We start from the raw sequence: 25433 nt of genomic DNA on the forward strand, positions 1-25433 counted from the left end.
AGATGAGGTCGTCAGGAAATTCATTGCTTCTCTGCCGCCCGGGCAGCCTCGCGGGCGTATCTCTCTCTCCTCCATCCGGGGCCGCGCTTCTCTATCAGCATCAATCCGGGGACGCACACGGCCACCAGCAGAGCCAGGATGGTGAAGGTCCAGCCTCGGCCGACGGCGTGGATAACCAGCTCGATGACGGCAGCGCCGCCAGCACCGACCAGGCAGCGGACAAGATTATTGGCTGCCGTGGCGGTAGCGGGGGCCTGCGGATACAGGTCGACGATGAGCGTGTTGAGGACGTTGAAGGACGTGGGCACAAACAGGCCGATGAGGAAGACGAGGACGAGAGGCACGGCGACGGTGGTCTCGGCCTGCAGCGCCCAACCGTACCCCACCAGGGCGCCCGCGCCCAGCAGTACGGCAGGGTAGATGGGCTGGATGCGGGCGGACTCGATGGGGAACTTGGACAGGTCGTCGGCACGGCGGCGGCTGATGACGATGCCCAGCTTGCTGGCGAGGCGGCGATAGTTCCAGTCGAGGACGTACCCCTGGCCGATGACGGCGATGCAGGCCCCGAAGCCGAAGGGGAGGTAGCAGAGGCCCGACTCCAGGTCATTGTAGCCGTATATGGCGTGGAACAGGGTGCCCAGCGTGGACGAGACGAGGATGAAGCCGATGTACAGCAGAGAGTTCAACCCGAGGATCAGGCTCATCTCCTTCTCGAAGATGACGACGAGGGTGCGCAGCGGGTTGGGGAAGCGAAACTCTGTCCGGGGTCGGTCCTGCGGTCGGGTCTTGTCCTTGCGGTGGTCGAAGTAGTACATGAGCGGCATGTTCCACGACTGGGCGGGCAGGGAGCCGTTCCCCACCACGTTGCGGCAGGTCTCGGGCACGGTGAGCACCCAGGGCACCAGCCAGACGGCCACCAGGATGGCCAGGAACCAGAAGATGGACGGCCAGCCCAGGTACTGGCTCAGCAGGCCGCCCAGCGCGGGCCCAAGCGTGGGGCCGACGTTGATGCCCGCCCCGATGAAGCCGATGTACTTGCCGCGCCGGGACGTGGGCGCGATGTCGGCCACCATGGCGTACCCGAGGGCGATGGTGCCCGAGCTGCCGGCGCTCTGGACGCACCGCAGCACCATCAGGGCGGCGTAGTTGCGCTGCACGGCCAGCCCGACGTTGGCGAAGAGGTAGATTGTGAAGGCCAGGATGTACGCCGGCCGCCGGCCAGCCATGTCGCCGAAGTCGCCGAACAGCGTCGGCGCCAGCCCCTGGAAGATCATGTACGTCGTCAGCGTCAGGTTGATCAGGCTGACGGACACGTCCAGGTCGTCGGCTATGGCCTGCAGCGCGGGGAAGTAGATGTTGGCCGTCACCGGCGAGATGAAGCTGCCCACGGCTACCATGGCCGTGATCCAGTGCACCATTCCCCTGGGGAAGGCAGTGTAGGGCGGTCCGCTAGATACGCGGGACATGTGGCCTTGTTCCTCGTCGGTCGTGCCATCGTCTGCTTCTCCCTCTTGTCCTTCTTTCTTCTCTTGGCCATCGTGGACGTTGGTTGCCAACGCCGGTGCCGATGTGGGGCCTTGACTGTGTTGTTCCAACGTACGAGTAGAAGACGAAGATGAGGATGAATATGAGCCACGGCGCTCGGGGTCAGAAATCAAGCTTGTCAGAATCGTTTTCTGCGCATTTTTTTCATCGTTGTTATTATTATTATTATTATGTTGTTGTTGTTGTTGTTGTTGCAGTTTGGGCTGTATACCATCTAACACGGCTTCTTGGATGGTTCGTCGAACGTTGCCAACTTCGGGCCGTTGCTGGGCGGTCTCGTTATTCATTGCGGTTCAGCGACGGTAGTACTTTGTTCTAATTCTAGAACAAGGAGAGATCTCGTAGGGCATGTCTTTCAATGGTCTATTATGTTTTAAAGACGGTAGCTTTTTGCTAGACTTCTCTCCAAAATTTGAAGCGAACCCAGAGAAGGAGAGAGAGGCGGTCAAGATTTATATGCACGGTACTCGTATTCTTTCACAGAAGACAAAAGAGTCCCAAATTTTCACTCTCACCCGACTTTTTGGAAGAAGGAATTGTCTCTCTGGTAAAGGGAGAAGAGAGAGAGAGAGAGAGAGAGAGAGAGAAAAAGAGGGGCCCTTTGTCTCCACCCCGGCCCGCCGGTGACCGGTTGGCGATATCGGCTTAATCCCTAGAGTGCCGTTCGGTGAACCTCAGGTTTGGCCGATAAGAAATCTGGACCCTTTTGAGGCGGCTACTATTCCCGTTGGCTCTCGCCTCATCCGTCCCTTTTTGAGCCTCCTCTCAGCCTCTTTCACTGCCAGCTAATGGTGAAATTCTCATCCTCCCCCCTCCCCCGTCATCGGTCATCGGTCATCGTCCGAATCGTCCACTTTATCCCATCACTCTGGTTAAGCGCCACTGCCAAGTTCCCGGTGTTCTAATAGGCCATACAGCTTCTTTTTTTTTAAAAAAAAAAAAAAATTTTAATTCTTTGAGTTGGGCCGCAGAAGTGCCATTGCACTCATGAAAAGCAAGTGACAATAGTTGCGTATGGCATGGTTAGCTGTCATATCATTGCGTGACTCTAAAAGGGTTGCATACCATGTATGATACCGTGGCAATGCATAATCTTGACATGGGTTCACTTCCCAGGTTCTGAATCATTGAAGAAGGGAAGAAAAAGAAATTAGGAGATGGAGATAATGGTGATTAGCCCTTATTGCTACACACATAACCCGCGTCTTTGTGTCGATTGCTACTACAGATCCCTGTAGCTTGTCTATAATATTCAATCGAACATGATTACGAGTATACATTATCACCGCCGCTTTCAACTGACAGTTGAACTGAGTCATGAAGTATTTCACTTCGGCTCTGATCTTCCTCTTCTTACATAAGGAAAGAATGAATACGAAATTTTTGCATTATACGAGAAAAAGAAAAGGCCTGTGATATAATTGGAGCGTTCACAGCACTGGCTTCTATGTATGTTAATTGATTGGGAATACCCGATTAAAAGAGGAACGGGATATTGCATGACTGAGCAGCCAAAGGCTGCTGCTACACGCACATATGTAAATAGTCTCATGGATTGATTCCCTTCGTTTGAATGGATCAAGCAACTAGACACACACATATCGACCCAGAACGTATGCATAGGCAGAGACCACTGTATCAGCGTCTACGGCTCATCGTGTGCTGTCGCCTACTGGAAGCGCAAGGAAATGCTATAGGGTAGTTGAAGAACAAAATATGAGTCAGCATCATAGCAACTCGCACACGTAGCAGCTATCCTTGACCAGCTGTTTCAAGCTACTGCGAGAGTAGTCTGTCACGACCACGAATTCGCGCCGAAGCCGGGGATGCAAATCATCTGGCGCAATATAACGGGGCACTCTCCATTCTGAACGGGAAGCAAGCCTGTCCACCTCTGCCCCCAAGACCCCGATTTTACCCGACACCGACGACCGTACATCGAACCGCCATGGACATCACGCCCGACTTTGATGAGCTGCTGAAGCAGCGAGGTGCCCCCACCACGACGACCAAGCAGGTGTCGCTGGATAGGGTGGACGGGTTTCTCAAGGAGGCACTGCGGATCGTGGGTCCCCCCCCCCCCCCCCCCCCCCCCCATCTTCTGCTATGGACCGTTTGTTGCTGGGCGTCGCTGGCCCAGCTGACGGCCCTGGATGTATCGTGCGTTCGTTGTCTGACCTGCTGTCGTCTCTTTACAGAACTCGCATATCACCAGACTTCATCAGAGTCTCCGAAACGTACGGCGCGCATACCTAGCACGGGCGCAACCGCGCAAGGGCCATGTCCACCCGTCGACAGACGGCCAGCCACAACTGGTGGTCCTCTCCGACCGAGACCGGGAGGCCGTCGATCGCGACGCCAAGGACATGATGCGTGAGCTGAACTGGAGCATCGAAGCGCTTGACGGGGCCGAGAAGGTGCGGCACGAGACGGAGACCAAGGCCATCCAGAAGAAGTACGGTAGCAGCCTGGGCGCCCTGGGCTCGTGGGCTGCGGGCGCGAGCGGCGCCCTCACGGGGGGCAAGTCGCCAGAATACCTGGCTGCCGAGGAGCAGGCCAACGGCGTCAAGACGCACCGCGACGGCGTGCTCTGGTACCTCCGGCAGCAGCTGCAGATGTGCGGGCAGACGCAGAAGGCCATGATGGAGGCCAGGCTGACGCGGGAGATTGAGATGAACCGCAGTCTCGGGTCGCAGGCAGCTCTCAACATGGCTGATTTTGCGGACTTTGCCCCGCCGGCGCCCAGCAAGTCGACAGCAGCAGCAGCGGCGGCGGAGGCGCAGGATCCGCAGACGCCATCGTACCGCAGCAGTGATGACCAGGGCCTGAGTCGAGAGCAGATACAGATGTTTGAGGAGGGGAATCAGGATATGATGAAGTATTTCGAAAGCATGAACGAATCAGTCCAGTACGTCGTCTGCATCTTTACCCTGTCTCTTCTCCGACCCTTGTTTCCATGTTTGCCGTCTTTCCGAGGTCGCCTTGCTACATCTTATCCATTTCTACCTATCTCTAACACGACTATGCAGGACGGCACAGAGGTCTCTCGCCGAGATCAGCGACCTCCAGTCAACCCTCATCGTCCATCTCGCTACGCAGACGGAGCAGATTGACGTGCTGGTGGCGGAGTCGCACTCGACGACGGAGAATGTCGAGGGCGGGAACAGGCAGCTCAAGAAGGCGACCAGCAGACCGAGCGCGGCAAGGCTGACGTTTTACGCGACGAGCGGACTGTGTGCGTTTCTGGTGGCATGGGATCTACTCTTCTAGATGTAACACTGCACTGTGCTCGTAGCACATTACATGCCTTGTGTGTATATACGCGCCCTGTACGTACATACGCTGCATGGAGGACATGAAATGACAGAAAAAGAAAAACAAATGATGACATAGATGATGGAAACGAAAAGGCACATGACGACATACTCGAAAAATCCGATATGAATGAATACAGCGGCAGCGACAGCCTTGGCGGCTCGGCATTAGCGGGGCGTTGTCGCTAGTAATAGGCTTCATGTGACGAGCGGGCGAGATAACACATGCTGTACTTGGGTGTGTCTTGAGCCGAGCTGCATGCTGATAAGACATGATGTATGGAGTAGATAGCCGGGATCAAAGAAAGCAGATGGCGTGAATAGAAAAGAAGGGGAAAAAAAAAGTCGAGAAACGTATGGCAGAGTTCATATGGAAAAAAAAAAAAGTGGCTGTACAATTTTTTTTGTCCCTCCAGAAAAAAATTAGTCGCTCGGCATTACTATAATCGTCTCTGCCAGTTTGAAGATCAGGCCATTCTCCCGAGGGAGATTGCGGGGAGAGCCGGAGAGCAGGCACAGGATGACGTGGGGAAATTGGGACCCGAAGGGGGGCCTCGGCATCCTGGGGTTTTCCCCCTTGGTGCTGATCTGTCCGGGGAAGAAAAATGAGATTACTATAAGAAGGTCCGTGGTTGGATTGAAAGGCCGGAGAAGGGCCCCCCCCTCTCGCTTGCATTTCATGCTACAAGTTGGTCTTCTCCATTCATTAGACTATTTGCTACATGTCATTGAAGACCGCCCGACACCTCCGACCATTCCTCTCACCCTGTCGATGATTATTCTCTCCCCGACCGCCAACCTCTGTTTTACCATCTCTCTGACACAAGAGAGACGCCTTGGCTCCTCACCTGACATCGGTCTGTAGGCTGCTGATAGGTTGCGGGTAAGATTTCCACACACGGGCGTACGGACGGTGTGCATATTACGGCGCCCCCTCCCTTGCCTCCCTCCCGCACACAAACGACGCGATAGCCTGAAAGACCAAGCCGTCCAGGTGATCCATCTATTACGGCATCCCGCGCCTACAAGGCTGCCTACAGGCGGTCCCATCACCCCGCCACAGTGGTCGTACTTACAGGCCATTACATACGTTATCACTGGCTCCAAGACTACTACTACTGCTACTATTGCTACTACTGTCGCGTCCTACAGCTTCTCGGGGCAGCGGCAGTCCGACAAGACAGAAGAAAAAAAAACCCCAAAAACAAAAGAACACCACCATCAGCGTTCCACACCCCCCAAACGGGAAACAGCCAACGAGAATCGCTGTAATTCAATCAAGCAGGCGCCCTTCAGCATAAGCTTTCAGGGCCTCCTCCTCTCCCTCTCTGCAGCTGGTTTTCGTTATATCTCCATTACTCTATTTTCAGTGTTCGGTGGGGTTTTAATACGGAAGGTCCCTCCGACGTCGCCCTTTCCATTCTCATCATGTCATCATCACCGCTACCAAGAGCTTCCTCATCCACTTCTCCGTCGTCCTCTTCTTCTTCTTCTTCTTCTTCTCCAGCCACCCATTCTGTCTCTCCTTCTTCCACTTCTGCTCCTGCTGCTGCTCCTGCTCCTGCTGCATCTTCTTCCTCTGCTCCCGTTTCCCGTATCAACAACATTGTCAACCATCTATCCCCCGCCATGGTTTCTACAGTCACCAACTTTCCCGCCGACACGGTGCCCCAGGCGCCGGAGGATCCTCTCTTTGGCCTCATGCGTGTTTTCAAGGCCGACACCGACCCCAACAAGATTGATCTGGTACGTTTTTCCTTCTCTTTACGGTCCAGCACAGCACGCGAGCTGCAGACAGCTTGAGCTAGTAGTTATACTTTCCCCGTCGACTTCATCCTTGGGGCCGAAAATAAAGTGCTCTCTAGCTGACGTGCAATAATCGAAAATAGGGAATTGGTGCCTACCGTGATGATAACGCAAAGCCCTGGGTTCTCCCCGTCGTGAAAAAAGTACGCGTTGCCTCCCCCCCTTCTTCTCTCTTCCCCCGCGCTCCTGTCCCCCTTTCCCCTGATAAAACACGCCATTCTCTTCCCGCTTTTCCCCTTCGACCGAGACGTTACGAGCCCTGCAGTGTGACGCTACAGAACATGGCCAAGGGCGGCGGATCCTGTTTCCGCCTCCACCCCCGCACTGCCCCATCCCCCGCAACCTTTCCCCTGACGCTTGATTACTGAATACTGAATCCTGACATCCCGGTTCCAGGCCGACGAGATACTCCGAAACAACCCCGAACTCGACCACGAGTATGCTCCCATCGCTGGCCTAGCTCACTTCACCTCCAAGGCTGCTGAGCTTATGCTTGGTGCCGACTCCCCAGCCATCAAAGAGTCCCGCGTCGCCTCGCTGCAGACCGTTTCGGGTACCGGCGCCCTGCATCTCGGTGCCGGTTTCCTCGCCAGGTTCTTCAAGGGCAACCGCACAGTCTACGTGTCGGACCCCACTTGGGCCAATCACCACCAGATTTTCAACAATGTCGGCCTCGACGTCATCCAATACCCTTACTTTGACAAGAAGACCAAGGGTCTGGACTTTGCCGGCATGAAGGGAGCCATCCAGGACGCCCCCGATGGCTCCATCATTGTCCTCCATGCCTGCGCTCACAACCCCACCGGCGTGGACCCGACAGCGGACCAGTGGGCTGAGATTGCTCAGCTGGTGCGTCAGAAGAAGCACCTACCCTTCTTCGATTCGGCCTACCAAGGCTTCGCCTCGGGGAACCTCGCAGTTGATGCTGGTGCCGTCCGCCTCTTTGTCGAGCTGGGCCTCGAGCTCTTCATTGCCGAGAGCTTTGCCAAGAATTTTGGCCTTTACGGTGAGCGCGCCGGCTGCTTCCACTTTGTCGGTGCTCCCGGTACCGACGCCGCCAGCAGTGCTCGCGTCGCTTCGCAGCTCGCCATCCTCCAGCGTTCCGAGATCTCGAATCCGCCCATCTATGGTGCTCGCATCGCAGGCATTGTCCTCAACGACCCGGCCCTCTTTGCCGAGTGGGAGAAGAACCTCGAGGAGATGTCTGGCCGCATCATTAGCATGCGCAAGCAGCTGCGGGCCAAACTCGAAGAGCAGGGTACCCCTGGCACCTGGAACCACATTACCGACCAGATTGGCATGTTTAGCTTCACCGGCCTCAGCGAGGAGCAGGTGATGCGTCTACGCAAGGAGTCGCATGTGTACATGACCAAGAATGGCCGCATCAGCATGGCTGGCTTGAACACCAAGAACTTGGACCGCTTCGCCAAGGCTGTCCACCACGTGTTGACGACGACTTCGAGCTAGATGTGACTATGTACCTGTCTTGATGATGATGGATACCAAGCAGCCATTTGGCCGGACACGGAGTTTTACCTTTATATACACCTTCTTTAGCTTTGCAATTTTCTGCTACCTCTACCAGATTCTTTATTTTCTTATTTTATCATCAAAGAGATGTGGCAGACACCAGATACCGCCTTTTTTCCCACGCCTTGCACCCCATCCATCATAACCGCACGTGTGTTGTCTAATGCATGATTATGACCATGGGCGTAGTAATACTCGTACGAGTATGCATCCCCCCCCCCTGTAAAAATAAAAAATGGAGACTTCCCGTGTATGTGGAGAGCGGGGAGGGAAACGTTAGGATGGCTGGGTAAGTTGGTGGAATCTGGAGTTCTGGACTAAGATTGTGTCAAGACTGCAGCAACCCGCAGATGAGCCGGATCCGGCTTAGATGGCGAAGTGCCGGTATACCCATGCTATCGATCTAGGGTGCTGTATCGTGCCGTCTCTGAATAGATGGGAATATTAATCTAGCAGCATGTGAGTTGTTGGGAGTAGACTTTTTCTTTGTTGGCTAGATTGACGGTGATGATATCGTGGCAGGAGAGACATGGAGGGAGAGATGGGGGGAGAAGGGGAGGACGGTGAGCCATCTTTTCAGGGTCGATCGATCATCGGCGCCTCTCCGCGGGGCTCTGACGGGACGGTATAGTTCTGTCTCGTCGAGTGATTTCTTCTCCCCCATCTTGACCCTATCTGGAATTCGAAATCAATACTGATGAGGCTATACGAAGTAGTATGTTGGGAGCTGGCCAACCGTGCGGCCAAGGCCAGGGAGAGGAAGGCTCTCGATGAGTACAGCACGGGGAACAGGGCGGAGGCCACGGTCTTACTTAATACATATATATCACTCCCTCGAAGATCCAGACGAGCCAAACTGTATGTATATATCATAATGAAAGAAAAAGGGAAAAAAAAAACAGAAAAAAAACAGAAAAAAAAACCACAAGCCAATCCTACTCGTCCTTGTAGACGGTCTGGGTAGCAAGATCGACCTTTGTAGTCTTAAACTGCCTGGCCTTGACTCTGTTCTTGAAGAGGATGTCAACCTCTGCAAACGTACGGTTGCTCGTCTCGGGGAGCCGGAACCAGGCCCACAGGAGGGCGAGACACATGATGCCTCCGCAGAAGAAGCCGGACTTGGGACCCCAGTTCCACGAGGCTCGCTGGATCATGCGGGGGACCAGCTGCCCGTAGACGAGGACGCCGACGTTGTAGACGGCTCGGGCTATGACGACGCTCTTTGTGCGGAGGAAGCTCGAGGGGATCTCGGTGACGATGGTGTAGATGAAGGGGCCGAGGGTCATGAAGAAGAAGAAGTACTCGACGAGCAGGATGGCGCCGATGCCGTAGGCTATGTTGGCGTTGTCGTACGAGTCGGCGGGGACGCCCATGAAGCCGATGACGAACGTCGTGGACGCCATGAAGGTGATGCCGCTCATGACGAGGCGGCGGCGCCCTATGCGCGGGGCCAGGTACCACGCCACCAGGACGCCGACGATGGCCAGGGCGTACTGGCCCATGCCGAAGCCGAAGGACGACGACGTGTCCATGCCGGCCTGCTGGAGGAAGTAGACGACGTATGACACCAGGGGCGCACACAGCTCCTGCGTCAGGTAGGTGACAACGGTGATCTCGGTGCGCCGCAGGTTGGTGCCGCGGAACAGGTCCAGGTACGAGCTGCTCGTCTTGGCCTCGTTCTCGATCCGCACCGTGTACTGGATCATGTGGAGCGTCGCCTGGATGTCCTCCTCGGTCGCGCCGCCGGACTGCAGCGCCCGCAGCGCCTTCTCGGTGTCGGCGTCGCGGCCCTTGCGAGCCAGCCACCACGGCGACTCGGGCGCCAGGAAGATGCCGACCGCCAGCGGCACCGGCAGCACCCACTGCAGCATGAACGGGATCCGGTACGCCCAGTGCCCGTCCATGTTGAGGAAGGCCCGCAGCACCCCGGTCCCGAGCAGGTACCCGATGCTCCAGCACATGGACACCAGCATCGTCAGGTAGGGCCGGAGCACGTTGGGGCACACCTCGGCCGCGTACGTCGTCGTCAGCGTCTGGAACACGCCCCACGGCACCCCCAGGAGCACCCCCGCCCCCAGGTACATCCAGATGCTCGTCGCGAAGACCTGCAGGAACACGAAGCACACCATCAGGAAGAGGCAGCCCTCCATCACCCACCGGTACCCGAACCAGTCGGCCAGCAGGCCGTTGAGGAGGAGCCCGATGATCTGTCCGGCGCTCACGCCGTTCTGGATCCCCGCCTGCAGCGACGCGGGCACCTGGTAGTCGCCCGTGGACTGCAGCTCGCCGTATGCTTCCTGGAAGGGCGGGAACGCGAAGAAGGCCGTGATGAAGGCCTTGTCGAAGCCCTCCATGATGAGCGCGCTCGAGAAGATGAGCGACCACAGGCACGCCTTAGGGTACCGCCGCAGACCTTCCAGGAGAGTCATCGTGTGCTCGGCGTCCGTGGCCTGCTGGGCGCCCCTGAGAAGCTGTTTTTTCGTGACATCCTTGCTGAGCTTCTCCTCGTCGTACGAGGGCACCTCCTGAACCGTCTTGGGGTCCTTGGCGTCTTCTTGGTGTTGAGCCATGGCTTTTGTTTGTATGCGTGCGTGCATGCGCGCGTGTATGTGTGTGTATGTATGTACGTGACGGTAGTAAGACCGAGGACAGAGGAGGGACTCTGAGATACAGGAGGATAACATCGACCTCCAGGGAAGGTGAGCGCCCGACTTTATTCCATCTCTGGCCAGCATTAACTCATGCCAGCGGCCGCCATGACCTCTCAGACACATTTACTCTATTTGAAAATCTGGGGTAGTATAGTCCAATGAACCGTATACCACCCCCGCCCGACCATGTCGTTTCGGTATCTCGGTCTAATCAAGAGCATGCATGTACAACACCTTGGACCCTCACCAATGGACACCACATTCCCGGGAGCGTCAGTGTGGACCCAATGCGGCGTAGGCCGCTCCTCAATATGGGGTACCCCGGATACTTCCCCACAGTGGGGAGACCCGGCTAATCAGGCTAGCAGACTTGGCACTCATGTTCCATGATATGTACACGGCGCCATGGTCTGGATGTTGATGTTGGTTCGCAGCCTCGACTTGGTGGTCGAGGCTGACTGCTCGTTCTATTGGGATGATGTTAGCCCGAGAGATGAGGGGAAATGCGCCCCTGCTTCATCCACGTCACCGTGACTATCTCAGTCCTCCTCATAAGAAATCACAGGCCATCCCAGCCCTCTTTATAAGATAATAGACCATCACATCTTGTTCTCATTGGAGGAATATCTGGTTTCTTTTCCCACACCCTCCCAGAATGCGGACGGGGCTGCTGTCTTGATATAGATCTCACCCTCCATGAGCACCCAACACCAAGCGTACATATGTAGCAGCAGCAGTTGGCGACAAGGAAAGACCCCAGACCAATCCGCCCATAATGACAGCCCAGAACCTGCGTTGGCTGGAACTTAACACCCGCGGCCCGTCGGACGGCGTATCCTTTGGCATGCCGTGGCCCAAGGGTCTCTACTACCCCGGCCAGGACTTTGTCATCCAAGGTTCCACAAGCAGGGACTGCTGGTCTCTGGACTCGAGAGAGATTGCATTCTGGTCCGATGGCTCACTCAAGTGGACTGCTCACTCGATCAGTGCCGAGGTGGAGTATTCGGAGGGGTACACTGTCAGGGGCGCCACTGCCGTCACTTCAACCCCCAATGATGGCCTCTACGTTTCCGACAGACGGGTCCATGTATTGGTGACCACTTCGCTCGGTCTGCGGGTTAGCATTTCTCGCAACCAGCCCCAGTCATTCCTTGAATCTGTGTCGATCAATGGCCGGACTGTATGCTCAGGTGGCACCATAGTCGCCTCGGTCAGCGGAGAGACATACTCGACCACGGTGAAGCAGGTCTCCATCGAGAACTGCACATTTAGCCGAGTGGTCGTCAGGGTCTCGGGGGCCGTCGTAGCTGCCTCCGGGCAGGAGCATCTCCCTTTCGACGTGCGCGTCTACGTGCACTCTCACAGCCAGTCGCTGCGCATCGTCCACTCCTTCGTGCACGATCTGGAAGGTCATGAACCGCTGACGTCTCTGGGGATCCGATTCACTGTCCCGCTCAATGCCACGGAGCTCCACAACAGACATGTCAGACTCGGGGGTTCGGGCGGCGGTATCTTGAAGGAGGAGGTCCGCGGCCTCTCAGGTCTCCGTTTCGGCCCCAGCACTCGGAACAGGATTGACCAGACTGCTGGCAGGCCGGTGACACTCAATGCGGCCGAATGGGAGCATTCGGGTCTCACACGAGGCCTGGCTAGTGTCCCGTCGTGGAGCCACTACTCCCTCGCCCAGCTGTCGTCGGACGGGCATACTATCAAGAAACGCACCAGACCTGGCTGCTCCTGGGTGAAGGTAACCGGAGGCGGCAGAGCAGACGGCACTTCCTATGTCGGCTCTGCAGTCCACGGTGGCCTTGCCGTAGGAATGAGCAACTTCTGGGAGCGCTACCCGACGCAGATCGAACTCGCGGACCTGACGAGTCCCGAGGGAGCCATAACGATGTGGCTGTACTCACCCCTGGCTGAGCCTCTGGAGACGATGCCCTACCACGATGGTCTAGGGCTCGATACGTACGAGAAGCAGCTGGAGGGCCTCAACGTCACATATGAGGATTACGAGCCGGGTTTCGCGACGGCCAACGGAATTGCCCGGTCGAACCAGCTCTTCATCAGACCTTTCAGTGCGACTCCCAGCAACGAGCAGCTCAGCTCCTTTTCGGCTCTTGTCCGCGAGCCTGCTCGCCTCGTTCCAACAGCCGATCACATGTACTCTACGGGCGTTTTTCACGGCTGTTGGTCGCCCGATTATCGCATCCTCGGCCATGTCCCGTCAAAGAGGGAGTTGGCTATTGAAGAGAGGCTGGACCTCCTGTTCAACTATTACAAAGAACAGGTGGAGCAGCACCGGTGGTACGGCTTCTGGGATCACGGCGATGTCCAGCACACGTACGACTCCTACCGTCACGCCTGGAGATATGATGTCGGCGGATATGCGTGGGACAACTCGGAGCTTTCGACGGACATGTGGCTGTGGCTGTACGCCTTGCACACAGGTCGGGCGGACGTCTTTAGGATGGCCGAGGCCATGATCCAGCACACCGGCGAAGTCGACGTCTATCACGCTGGGGAGTTCAAGGGGTTCGGTACACGCCATGGTGTTCAGCACTTCAGTGACAGCTCCAAGCAGCTGCGGATATCGCACGCCCTCTTCAGGCGCATCTACTATTACCTCTCGGGTGACGAGCGCACGGGCGACCTCTTGTCTGAGCTGGAAGGCTGTCAGTTCGCACTCCTGAAACTAGACTCTCATCGCAAGGTTCAGCAGCATGCCCCTGTCCCCAACGGCTTTGCCATGGTCAACATCGGGCTCGACTGTGGGCCCTTGGCAGCGTCGTGGCTGACAGCCTGGGAGCGGCGCAACGCCGGTTGGGAACACTCGAGGGACCTCTTGATAGGGCTCTTCAAGGGGCTCTCCGGGACCTCGCACGGCATCGCCAACAATGCCGTCCTCCTAGACCCGGAGACGGGCGAGGTGCGCGAGTGTGCGCCCCCGACCCCGGACTTTGCCATATCTCATCTATCCATGCTGTTTGGATTTCCCGAGATCTTCACTGAGGCGCTCGACTACGCCAAGGAGGAGTACTCGTCCGACGTCGAGACGTTCAAGAAGAAAGTGTGGCTCCCGTACTGTCGGGCGTATAATGGTGGGCCCGCAGTCCAGATGGCCGAGTACGGTCGCGAGTTCCCACCCACGGGGTGGAATCAGAGCCACTCGACGCTGACGGCCCTGGCAGCCGCAGAACAGGGAAGTGGTGACCTCGCAAGGGCCGCATGGGACCAGTTCCATGCTACGGATGGGTACACCGAGGCCCATGACTGGACTATCGTCCGAACACGGCCGCCCGAATGCCTGGCTGATGGGAGGGAGGCGTCCTGGAATACGACCAACGAGACGGCTCGGTATGGCGTGTCAGCCTTGGTCAATCTTGCCAACATACGGAAGTTCCTGTGATTATCCGCGTTAGATAGCATAACTTGCATGAGGTCATGGCTTTCCAACGCAACGTCCAGTTCCACACACGGTGGCGACAAGAGACAACGACAACAAAACAAAAAAAAACAAGGTCATTGTTAATGATATATGATATAGAAAAATGAAAAAACCTGCTCCTCGAAGTGTTGTAGATGATTGGAATGTCATTGCTGACAATGTACGTATCAGCTTGCATCGACATACCAAGCATTTGCACGGTTTCCATGACGCCCTGTCCTTGACGTCATCTGTTCACTTATTGAGAAGGTTGCTCTTGCCTGAGATGCCGATATATTAACAGGCTTCACTCCTCCTCATCTTCAATTCTTCGACTCGTTAATCATCATCCATCCACCTAAGCCGAGGAATAAGTATAAAAAGAAAACTTGTCTCCTGATACTCTTGAACACCGACACTTTCACAATTCCGCAACACACACCGAGCGAAAGCCAAAGTACATCATGTCCAGCAGCAACAGCAACACGGCAGGCGACAAGGCCACCGGCGCAGCCAACCTCCTTACCTCGACGGTAGGCAACACAGTCGGCGCTGTGGGCCGTACAGCAGGTGGCTTGACAGGGACAGCCGCCCGCGGCGTAGGTAACACGTTCAACTCCGCCACGGGAGGCCATGCGAAGCCCGTGGGCGACGGTGTGGGGAGCATCGGTAACGGTGTCGAGTCTGGCTTCAGCGGAGTGTCCAAGGGTGTTGAAGATGCAGGGAACTGGAAGAGGCAGTGATGTGTTTTTTTTTTGTCGGATATGACAGATGTGGGAGTGTGTGATACGAGATCTATACAATGATAATCGTATTTGAATAATTCCATGCGAAAAAAAAAATGACCACGATGAAAAGAAAAAGAAAAACGCCAACGCTTTTCTTTATGTAAAAAAAAAAAAAAGAGAATAGATGACTTTTTCTTCTTCAACCAATGTTGAACTCGTCCGCACCGGCATTCATCAACATCATGCTCTTCTTCCTGAGGATATCCTGGGCGGCCTTGCTGTCCACGGCAGAGCCTACTCCTCCATCATCCCTGAACGGTGTGCCCGTAGACCCGGAGGGTGCCGCTGACCTTCCAGTTCCCCTGTCCTTTCCACCCTTGTGATTCTTCTTGGACTTCCTATCGATGCCGTTTCCTATTCCACCGGGAGGTTCACGCAGGGCGAAGCTCTTTGCCGTGTGACCCAGATGCAGCTCCGTTATGTCGAAGTGTTTCCTCTCTTCCTTTGTGTGGGTGGCGTAGGCGCGGATGTGCGACTTGAAGCCGTTGCGCGCCAGCTCGAGCAGCTGCTTGGCGTTGTCGCTCAGGATGCGCTGCTCGAGGTGGAGCTGGATCGTCTCGGCCTTGTTGTGATACGTCTGGCCGTCGGTGGGTTTGGCTGACGTCTCGACAGGGAACTCGATCTTGGACATAAGACCGTTCTGGAGGACCGTCTCGAACGACTGCGCCGTGGGTGAGCCTGCCGTCTTCAGAAGCTCGATGTACCCTTCCTCCGTCCCGGGGAGGAGGAACAGTACTGCGTCACCGGATCGGCCAGCACGGGCTGTACGTCCCACGCGGTGGATATGGTCGGGGAAGCTGAAGGCCGGGTCGTACTCGATGACCAGGTCGACCGAGGGGATGTCGAGACCACGAGAGGAAACGTCAGTGGTGATGAGGACCGAGGGCTGCTTGCACGCCGAAAAGGAACGGATAGTTGCCGTACGCGTGGGCTGCGATAGTGACCCGTGCATCCTGTGCAGGATCACCTCGGGGCTGGCCGGCGTCGTCACGTAGGCGGCCTTGGAGACCGTCCTAGCCAGCAGTTCGGCGTCGCGGCCCGACGCCTCTGCGGGCCTCTCCTCGGCCTTGTTCGGGTCGCGGAGGAGCTCGTAGTGGAAGTCAACCGAGTCGGCGCACGACAGGAACACAATGACTTTCATGGTGCGGCCGCGGCGCGAGAAGACGGACCGCAGGTACGAGATGAGCGTTACCAGGCGTAGCTTGGCCGGCACGATGAGGTGCGACTGATGCAGTTGCGCGGGGGCCTTGTGCACATCTTGCCCTTGGCCGATGGTCGTGGCAGTGGTGGGGTCGTCGATGTCGGCCTTGTCAGCCGCCAGGAAGGTGGCCTCTGCAAGACTCATCTCTCCCAGGCGCTGGACGTTCATCTTCATGGTGGCCGAGCAGAGGACCGACACGCGGCGGCCAGGCAGGGTGTCGAGGGACGTGCCGCTGGCCGTCTTGTATGCCAGGTCGACCTTCTTCAGGGCGTTGATGGCCTTCTTCAGGTCCTCTTCGAAGCCTAGATCCATCAGACGGTCACCCTCGTCGAGAATGAGCCATCTCACGGTGCCCAGGTTGAGGGCCTGAGTGTTGTCGATGTGGTCAGCCAGGCGGCCCGGTGTGGCGACGAGGAAGTTGACGCCCTTGCGTATCCTCGACTTCTCTGCCTTCTTGGACTCTCCGCCCGTTATCGACGTGGACACGAGCCAGGGGAACGGACGGATCAGCTGCTCGAGCACCGTGTGCGTCTGGCGGGCCAGTTCCCGCGTGGGGGCGACAATGATGCCGAACACGCCAGAGTCCCTATGCACCTGTGCGCTGCCGTCGCGCGCGCTCAGCTGCAGCACCCGGTGCAGCATGGGTAGCAGGTAGGCGAAGGTCTTTCCCGATCCCGTCTCGGCTTGCACAAACGCGTCGCCGCTGCTGGATAGGAGGTGCGGAATGACCTTTTTCTGAATCGCCGTCGGCCTCTCCAGGCCCATCTTGCCCAGCTCGTCTACCAACCTCGAGGCCAGTTCCAGCGTCCCAAAGTTGGCTACATCCGACAGAGGCGCATTGGTCGCCTCGGGTGCTGTCCACTCCTTCTTCTTCTCCTCGTCGTCAAACTCCGTCTTCTGGGCAGGATTGAATGAGAAGAGGCGGGACACGACCTGGCGAGAGCCCTTGTCGTGATGCTGCGGTCTGCCGCCGCCGCTACCGCCACCACCATCTCGCCTACCAGATCTTGGACCTTCCCTCGGCTGCTGCTGATTATACCTGCTGTTGTATCCATTTTCCCCATCATCGTCGAATCGCTGCCGCTTCGGCGCCCGTTCGGTAAAGTCACCATCGTCCCTCTTTCCCACTACGGGCTTCGGTCCGCCAGATGCGGCGTCTCGCGCAGACTTCTCGGCACGTTTCCTGTCGCGCCAGCGGCCACCTGTGAATTTGACCTGCCGCTTCAGGGGCTCAGTTCCCAGCTGGAAATTCAGGAGCATGCCATCGTCGGCCATTGTGAAAGATTTACGGGCGTTTCGCCGCTTTCCTTGGGCAATAAGCGGCGGGGGGGGGGGGGGCCTTGTGATAATACAGGCAGGAAAGACAGAAGGGAAAAAATAATGAAAAAAAATGGAGACTTGCATCTTATCAGTGCTTTATCGCAGGTGGGATGTTCAAGATAAGATAGCGTCTGCGATAAGATATATCCATGGCAGGATAAGGGATAAGATATACGATAAGAGTGCGAGATGAGGCAACAACGGGGTCCATGATTGAACTTCCAACAAATCCGTGCTCCTTGCGACTCTAATCGCAAAGAGTATTTGATGCGAAACGGGTACGTATATGATTCTAAAACCATCTACACTGTATATACGCTACATTTTCGTTCCAGCAGAGACGTTGATGGGACCGACGCTTGCATGAATATGGTTGGTTCGCCAGACCCCGTATTCTCCCCATACGTGATCTCTGTTGACGTGTCCTCCTCTCAGTGTCTGCGAGTAGATTCAAGATGGCATATCTCTTTTTGGATCGGTGAGATCGCTCCAGACTTTCACGGACCCACAAGACACAATTGATGACAGATCACAACGTACTGACGAAGAAGTTGAGTAACAAAATTAAACGTTACGATAATACCCGTAGTCGCGGGAAATGTAGGATGGCTGCTTCAGATGAGTCACTGTAGAGTCAAATATGTCATGGCCCATTGGTAAGAAAACGATCAGCTACAACGAGAGACCAAACAAAGCGGCAGCATGTGCAATCATCTATTAAATTACATGTACTCCCGCATTTAACACGCTCGTAGTAGTACATACAAAGCGTAACACAAAAAAAAATTATAGCCTACTCGTACTCCGTACAATGGGATAATAATCCGACCGGCCGAAACGGACTCGGTGTTTTATCCATGTGGGCTTAAACCCGGAGAAGGGCGGAGGATTGAAGTCATCCGTAGCTTCCGGTCTAAGGAGGATGGGATAGTACGGTGATACGTTCTTCAGAGGCAACCCCGAGACGGGGCTTTTTCGACAATACAGGTACGGGTTGTACCTAGGCACCCAAATTCTGACGACGATGACGGTGATGAGGAGTCGTCGCGATTTGTGACAAGAGACGGCAATAGAGCGTGGTGAAGGGTAAAGAGTATGCGGAACGTGTGACTCTCTCTTACTAGCTTTTATTCTCTCATCGGTCATCGGAGGTGTGACTGCCAGTAAAGGGTGGGAGGGGAGAGCCACTTTTTGGACTGAGTTTTGTGCCAGAGTGGATAATAATAGGCTGGATGGTGAAAACTTGTGTGGTCCGCCCCTCCACTACGAGGGACAAGGACAAACAATACGACGCTGCTAGAGCCTAGCTTCAACGCTTGAGAGGTAACCGCACTAGCTAGCATACGTAATTAGTATGGAGAGTTGTATTATTAAAGCGTAATGATCGCTCATGTTCGTGTGCTCGATGCTTACAGGTTTACGGAGCAGAGTACTACTGCGAGTCCTAGTATACTCGCATGCAATCTGTAGTCAAGAAGAAGATCAAGCGGACAATAAGGCCCGGGGGGAGGAAAACGATGTGATTTTCTCCTCGCAGCCAGTTGGTTTGAGCGCATGCCAAACTTCACACTGATAACACTGCACGCATTAGATTCAATGGATGACTGCAGGCTGACGACAAGACTACGTGTGCACGGGCATTCGTCGTCTTGTACTCGTTAGTCCGTAAGCAAACGAAGCGAAAGAGCAAGCCGCAGGGACGAACACTCGTAGCAGTTATAATGCTACATGATGTACACACAATACCCGAGCAAGTCGTTGCTGGCTTGTAGCTCACCCAGGTACGTACATGTGTCTCTTGTGGCGGTTGCCAGATGCGCATACAGCATAGTGCCGCTCTCACACACACGTACGTACCTCTCGTACACTTGCGTACACTCGCGTACACTCGCGTGCGTGCTCGTCTGCATGCTCGTCTGCGTGTTCTCGTGCTTGTCTTGCCTAGACTTGTCCAGCTGACCTATGAAAAAGTTTTACTTGTTAAGCTGACCTGGTATAGGGGCGAACCAACTCGGGGCGGATGAAGCGGACCGCGGGACGGCAAAAGGGCCCGTGTAATAAGCAATGACAGGATGGACGGACGGACGGACGGACGGGTCCCAAAATGGAGATTTGAATTATTCCCCTTTCCTTGTGTCAAATGTTTCTTTTTCTTCTTTCCTGTTCCCTTTCCACTCCCTTAAATTGTATGAGCAGGGGGGAAGGCTCCGCGACAAGGGGGGTGGTAATCATTGAGGAACGCATTCCGAGAGGGTGAGAGCCAGAAACCGTCAGGGCTGACTAGGGGGCCGTGCTCCGGCTTTACCCTTAGTCTCTGACTCTTTGGGTCTCTACCCCGTAAGAACGTGAGTATTATATGTACGGATTACATACCTGGTAGAGAGAGAGGCCCGGAGACTAGGACCATCCACGGACCACTGGTGGGAATCCATGAGCTTCCATGCGGTTGGATCGCGGATCAAGCCCGGTTTCTCCCTCGCGGCTGGTTGGCTGTGATGAGGAGCGCCCTCGAATAGTCAACCGGCCAGTCAGCCAGCTCCGATCCCTTGGGACGCCCCCGCCATGTTCCGTGTCGCCAAAGGTGTGGGTGTGGTCCCAGAGTGTGTCTGGCTGTCGGCACGAGCAAAGATACGGGTGGGCATGCGTGTGCAGGGCTGTATCGTTACAGAGAGGGAGGGAAAGAGAGAGGGAGAGAGATAGAGAGAGAGAGAGAGAGGTATCATGACACGAATCCTGTTTCGCGTCTACATATCACGATGGCGCGTTCTCTCGCTGCTGCATCCCCCGCGATGGCTGTATGGCTAACCCAAACACAGCCACCCCAGGAAGGTGCGATCGGGAAAAGAAACCACCATCAGGGGAAGGAACCTGCCAAGACTATCAATGTACATAATACACTGTAGAGCCTACGATACGATTCAGATGGACTAGAGACAACAAGACACAAGTGGTCGAGACATAAGGGAAACCCCTTTCTACGAGTATTAATGATATCACACACTCGTACATGTATATTAATACCTTGTATAAGTACTACTTCATTTCATTATGCTGAGGATGCTAGACATAATTGGTAGTAATGATATTTGTACTTTGTTATACTCGTATTGCACGGGTACTTGTGAAATTACCCATCATGCGCTTAGAAGGAGAAGAAGGGAAAAGAACAATGAGCGACCGGGATCTTGTTAACTTCATCTCATCGAGCGCCGTCGAGCGCCATTGTGTTCACTGCCACACCGTAAAAGGCCGCTGGAGTCTATGAAGTCCCGCGCCCCCATGCAGAGTTACGACCAAGACTCGGGCACATTTTTTCTTCTTTTTTTTTTTTTTTGCGGGTGGGGGGAGTGGATCGGCGACCCGTTATTGAAAGAAGCAGCCTGTGGTGGTCCGTAATAACCTGCAGCCTCCTATTTAGTGGACTCCTAGCACTCGGGCCAAGCATTGCAGTCCCGCGCGCTCTGTAAGGGGGGGGGGGGAGGGGAGTACACACAGAGGGAACTGTGGCTTGTACCTACACACTCTGTCATGTATGGACAGTGACCTCATGTGGCTTGTACCCTCGTTAACTCCACGGACTCTGTAAGGAGGCTTTGCTCGGACTTGGACTTCTGAAGCTCTCAGCTGGCTTCTTCCATTGTATGAATCCCAAGAGGCCCATTCTGGATGTCTCCGTTCTGACTCCCATTCCGTCCCAGTCCCCCATCCTCAGGCCCCAAATACCTGCCCGCCCCTCCCTCCTTCGCCTGCTTCCCTCTTTCTGTCTATCCCATGAAAGTGAAGATTTCTAAACATTATATACACGACTAACAACAAAAACATCACAAGTTTTTATTGCCTTGTTTTATTTCAGTGTTCCCTTTCTTCCCTTCCTTCCCTTTCTTTCCTTTGCATTTTGAAGCATTTATTATTGGGCAGCTACACCTCCATTTTTATTTTCCTTTTTTTTTCACTGACCGCCAACTTGCTTCTTACCTTCTATCATTTTTCCTTACCGTTTAGAAAAAAAATATTTTTAATTATTTCGCTTTACACCCTGGCCTTGCGCGTTCGTTCGGTGGCTACGCTGTCAAATGAACCTGCATTCGACTCTTGTCCCTCCTCTTAATGTAAGAACACCGCCTCTTCCCTCTGTCATTCTTCTTCACCTTTTTTTCCCTCTTTCCCTCTCTTTCATATGCTCTCTCGAGTACGACCAAAGCTTACATTACTCACAGCACCAGCTCCTCTACTCCCCCACAGTCGCATTCTAAATGCCCACCATATACTCGTCGCTATACGCGAACTTCATCCGTCAAGGATCGACATTCGTCAAATCCGCCACAGCACACGGTTACGCCCAATCCGTCGTAGCCGCCACACATCCTCACCTCCTCAACTCTCAGAACCGCCCAGTATTCGGGCGTCGCCATACCAACCGTCTTAGCCGCCTTTCGGCTCTCCAGCTCACATCCGCCTTCCACACCGATAAGTCTTCTTCGGCGGCCTTTGCCGACCCCAAGCAGACTTACAGCCATGGAGGTTTAGACGGCTACTTCGAGGCTCTCAAGAGCAAGGAGTCGGCCGGCGAGGAGCTCGACAATGAGTGGACTCAATATGAGTTCCCCAAGCGTCTAGAATGGAAGCCCAGCTCCTCCACAGTCCTGACGAATCAGGAGGAGCTGGCCGCAGGTGCTGAGAAGGCCTCCGACGAGGTTGCCCCCTCACGTCCCATGACACCTGAGGAGCAGGCAGCCCTCGCTCACATCGACGCCGCATTGGAAAAAGAGGTAGAGCTCCGAAGGCAAGCCGAGGAGGAAGGAATCGACGAGCCCGTGCTCCGCCCGAGGACGGCTACACCAGGCTCCCTGGGCCGCTCTGCCACGCCCCCGGTCGACCCCCAGTCCCAGTCCTACGCCGACCACCTTGACAAACTGTCCGCCGCTGGACGCTATGCCGAGATTCCCGCCGTCTTCGAGGCCATGCTGGCCACCGGTGTCAAGCCCATCGCCGGCTCCTACAATGCCCTGCTCGTCGCCGCCATCCACATCCCCAGTCAGAAGAGCGAGGTCGTCTCCAAGGCCCTCGACGTCTACACTGACATGGTCCGCAGGCGCGTATCCCCCGATGCCGACACATACAATATACTTGTCGGTCTGCTGGCTTCGCGCTCTCTCGAAGTCTCAAGCTTGATGTCGGGACTCAAGGAGAAGCTGGCCCGCTTCGGTGGCATGGACGAGCCCGGCAAGTTCATGCTCGCCTCGCACGAGTTTGAGTATGCCATCCTCTCAGAGGACGACCGCCTCGACCTCGCCATGAAGCTGTTTGACAGCTCCATCGACGCCGACATGGCCCTCTACACGGCTGAGACGTACCATCAGCTCATCTGCGCCTGCGCCCAGGCTGGTCGCATTTCCGACATGCTCCGTCTCTTTGAGCACATGGAACTGGCCAAGACGGCTCCCTTCGCGGCCGTCTTCCCCGCCATGATCTCCGCCTTCGCCAGCTCGGGCGACCTCGTCAGCGCTGTCGAGTGCTACAACGAGTACCGCGCCCTTGCCATCGCTGACGACATGGGCAAGACGACCCTGCACGACCGCCTGGACGCCCAGGTGTACGCTTCGGTCATCAACGCCTATGTCATCTCCGACAAGATTGAGGGTGCCATGAAGTTCTTCCAGAAGATTGTCGGTGAGTATGGTGTCCGTGCCATCGACATCAAGGATGCCCTAGTCAGCGCCGGCTTCGTCAAGGGCTTCCTGACCCGCGGCATCTACCAAGAGGCTTTCTACTGGGCTCAGTCTGTCACTGCCAGGGGCGCCTCCATGAACGAGATTGCCACGGCTGCTGCCGACAATGGTGATGTCGAGACTGCCCACAAGGCCTACGCCCACATCCCCTCCGGGTTGGACGCGACGTCGGCCTCGATCGCCATGCTGGCCATGAGCGTCCGCCAGGGAGACGTCGCGTCCGCCGCCAAGTTCTGGCACGTTCTCTCCGCACCCGAGACGCCCGTCGATGCTGCCATGATTGAGCCCACCACAATGTACGCCGTTGCCCTGATCGGTTCGGGCCAGGTGGCTGAGGGTCTTGCCCAGTCTGAGGTCATGTTCCAGAAGATCCGTGCCTCACGGCCCGAGCTTGCCGAGGAGGTTGAAGAGGGTGTCGAGTTCATCGCCGAGTACATGGCTGCCCGCGCCATCGCGGACCCCCGCGAGCTTACCTCGCCTGTTTCGACGCAGCCCCAGCAGTCTATGACGTCCTCACCCTTCTTGTCGACCCCTACCACTGCCAGCTTCGAGGACAGCTTCGACCCTTATGCCCACAGCACCGACTTCAAAGGATCATCGCTCATCGCCGACGACATCGAGGGCAGTCACGGACGCAAGGGCCCTCGCCTCGGTGATGCCATGAACCGCTTGAGGAACATGCGCCGTGCTGGAAGGCACCCGCGCTACATCACCTACGCCAAGCTCATCTCGGCCGCCGCTCGCGAGGGCAAGATGGAACAGTGCCAGGAGATCCTCTCCATGGCTCGCTCCGACGTGCCCCTGATGCCCCAGTACGCTGTTGTCCGCTACGGGTGGTCCTCTATCCTGGACGCCATGGTCGGTGCCTGCCTCAGCGTGGGCAACCGTGGCCGTGCTGAGCAATACCACCAGGAGCTGCTGGACATGGGCTCCGCCCCTTCTGCCAACACTTTTGGTCTGTACATCACGACGCTCAAGGAGTCGACCAAGACATTCGACGAGGCCACCGAGGCCGTGCGCATCTTCCACCGCGCGCAGGCTGAAGGTGTCGAGCCCAGCTCGTTCCTCTACAATGCTCTCATCGGCAAGCTGGGTAAGGCCCGCCGTATCGATGACTGCCTCTTCTACTTTTCGGAGATGAGGGCTCTGGGAATCAAGCCCACGTCGGTCACGTATGGTACTGTGGTCAACGCCCTCTGCCGCGTCAGCGACGAGAAGTCTGCCGAGGAGTTGTTTGACGAGATGGAGTCGATGCCCAACTACAAGGCACGCCCCGCTCCCTACAACAGCATGATGCAGTTCTTCTTGACAACGAAGCGCAACAAGGCCAAGGTGCTCGCCTACTACGAGCGCATGAAGGCCCGCGGCATCGCCCCCACGGCTCACACGTACAAGCTTCTGGTTGACACGCACGCCTCGCTCGAGCCTGTGGACATGGAGGCGGCCGAGGCCGTCCTCGCAGCCATCCGCGCCTCTGGTCAGCACACGGAGCCTGTTCACTATGCCTCGCTCATACACGCCCGCGGCTGCGTCCTCCACGACGTTGACGGTGCCCGCTCCGTCTTCGACTCTGTCGCTCGCGGCGACGCCGAAGCGGCGGGTGTCCCTCTCAACGCCAGCCTGTTCCAGGCCCTCTTCGAGGCCATGGTTGCCAACCACCGCGTGTCTGAGTCCGAGGGTCTCCTAGCGGACATGCGCGCCCGCGGTATCCCCATGACGGCCTACATAGCCAACACGCTCATCCACGGCTGGACGGCCGACAAGAAGATTGAGAAGGCCCAGGCCATCTACGACAGCGTCAGCCGCGAGAGCCGTGAGCCGAGCACGTACGAGGCCATGACTCGTGCATACCTGGCTGTCGGCCAGCGCGATGATGCCAAGCGTGTTGTCGGCGAGATGCTTTCGAGGGGATACCCCAGCGCCGTTGTGAACAAAGTTCTCGAACTCCTCGGTCAGGATGCCACTGCTTAGGTCTGGGGCATGTCTCCTTTGATCCTGTTTCCTTTTTTTTCTTTCTCCTCTTTCCTATCTGTCTTTCCCATGTCCATTTCCTATGTCCTGTCTGATTTTGATACCCCTGGGTTTTCTTTTGAAAAGCTCTTCCTCCACAACAAAAAATGGTTTT

The 25433-nt window shown here is 56.1% G+C and overlaps 8 protein-coding genes across 8 annotated transcripts; 5 read left to right on the plus strand and 3 right to left on the minus strand.

Annotated features, from left to right (window-relative positions):
• Positions 1-20: 20 nt before the first annotated feature.
• On the minus strand, positions 21-1466 carry GMORB2_0435 (Sugar (and other) transporter; the record flags this gene model as incomplete). The annotated part of the gene is made up of 1 exon (XM_035462420.1): positions 21-1466. One exon carries the CDS (start codon positions 1464-1466, stop codon positions 21-23), a length of 1446 nt encoding a protein of 481 aa, XP_035325350.1.
• Positions 1467-3493: 2027 nt separating this feature from the next.
• On the plus strand, positions 3494-4815 carry GMORB2_0436 (SNARE-complex protein Syntaxin-18 N-terminus; the record flags this gene model as incomplete). Its single annotated transcript, XM_035462421.1, has 3 exons — positions 3494-3610; positions 3744-4453; positions 4575-4815. The coding sequence occupies 3 exons, from the start codon at positions 3494-3496 to the stop codon at positions 4813-4815; spliced, it is 1068 nt and encodes a 355-aa protein (XP_035325351.1).
• Positions 4816-6488: 1673 nt separating this feature from the next.
• Positions 6489-8132, plus strand: GMORB2_0437 (aspartate aminotransferase, cytoplasmic; the record flags this gene model as incomplete). The annotated part of the gene is made up of 3 exons (XM_035462422.1): positions 6489-6605; positions 6749-6808; positions 7062-8132. 3 exons carry the CDS (start codon positions 6489-6491, stop codon positions 8130-8132), a joined length of 1248 nt encoding a protein of 415 aa, XP_035325352.1.
• Positions 8133-9130: 998 nt separating this feature from the next.
• Positions 9131-10624, minus strand: GMORB2_0438 (MFS transporter, SP family,ral alpha glucoside:H+ symporter; the record flags this gene model as incomplete). Its single annotated transcript, XM_035462423.1, has 1 exon — positions 9131-10624. One exon carries the CDS (start codon positions 10622-10624, stop codon positions 9131-9133), a length of 1494 nt encoding a protein of 497 aa, XP_035325353.1.
• Positions 10625-11621: 997 nt separating this feature from the next.
• On the plus strand, positions 11622-14252 carry GMORB2_0439 (uncharacterized protein; the record flags this gene model as incomplete). The annotated part of the gene is made up of 1 exon (XM_035462424.1): positions 11622-14252. The coding sequence occupies one exon, from the start codon at positions 11622-11624 to the stop codon at positions 14250-14252; it is 2631 nt and encodes an 876-aa protein (XP_035325354.1).
• A 482-nt stretch (positions 14253-14734) lies between these two features.
• GMORB2_0440 (uncharacterized protein) lies at positions 14735-15013 on the plus strand (the record flags this gene model as incomplete). Its single annotated transcript, XM_035462425.1, has 1 exon — positions 14735-15013. One exon carries the CDS (start codon positions 14735-14737, stop codon positions 15011-15013), a length of 279 nt encoding a protein of 92 aa, XP_035325355.1.
• A 184-nt stretch (positions 15014-15197) lies between these two features.
• On the minus strand, positions 15198-17534 carry GMORB2_0441 (ATP-dependent RNA helicase DDX31/DBP7; the record flags this gene model as incomplete). The annotated part of the gene is made up of 1 exon (XM_035462426.1): positions 15198-17534. One exon carries the CDS (start codon positions 17532-17534, stop codon positions 15198-15200), a length of 2337 nt encoding a protein of 778 aa, XP_035325356.1.
• Positions 17535-21832: 4298 nt separating this feature from the next.
• GMORB2_0442 (PPR repeat) lies at positions 21833-25279 on the plus strand (the record flags this gene model as incomplete). The annotated part of the gene is made up of 1 exon (XM_035462427.1): positions 21833-25279. The coding sequence occupies one exon, from the start codon at positions 21833-21835 to the stop codon at positions 25277-25279; it is 3447 nt and encodes a 1148-aa protein (XP_035325357.1).
• Positions 25280-25433: the final 154 nt, after the last annotated feature.

Source organism: Geosmithia morbida, assembly GCF_012550715.1.
Source record: "Geosmithia morbida isolate 1262 chromosome Unknown scaffold_0, whole genome shotgun sequence".
Lineage (NCBI taxonomy): Eukaryota > Fungi > Ascomycota > Sordariomycetes > Hypocreales > Bionectriaceae > Geosmithia > Geosmithia morbida.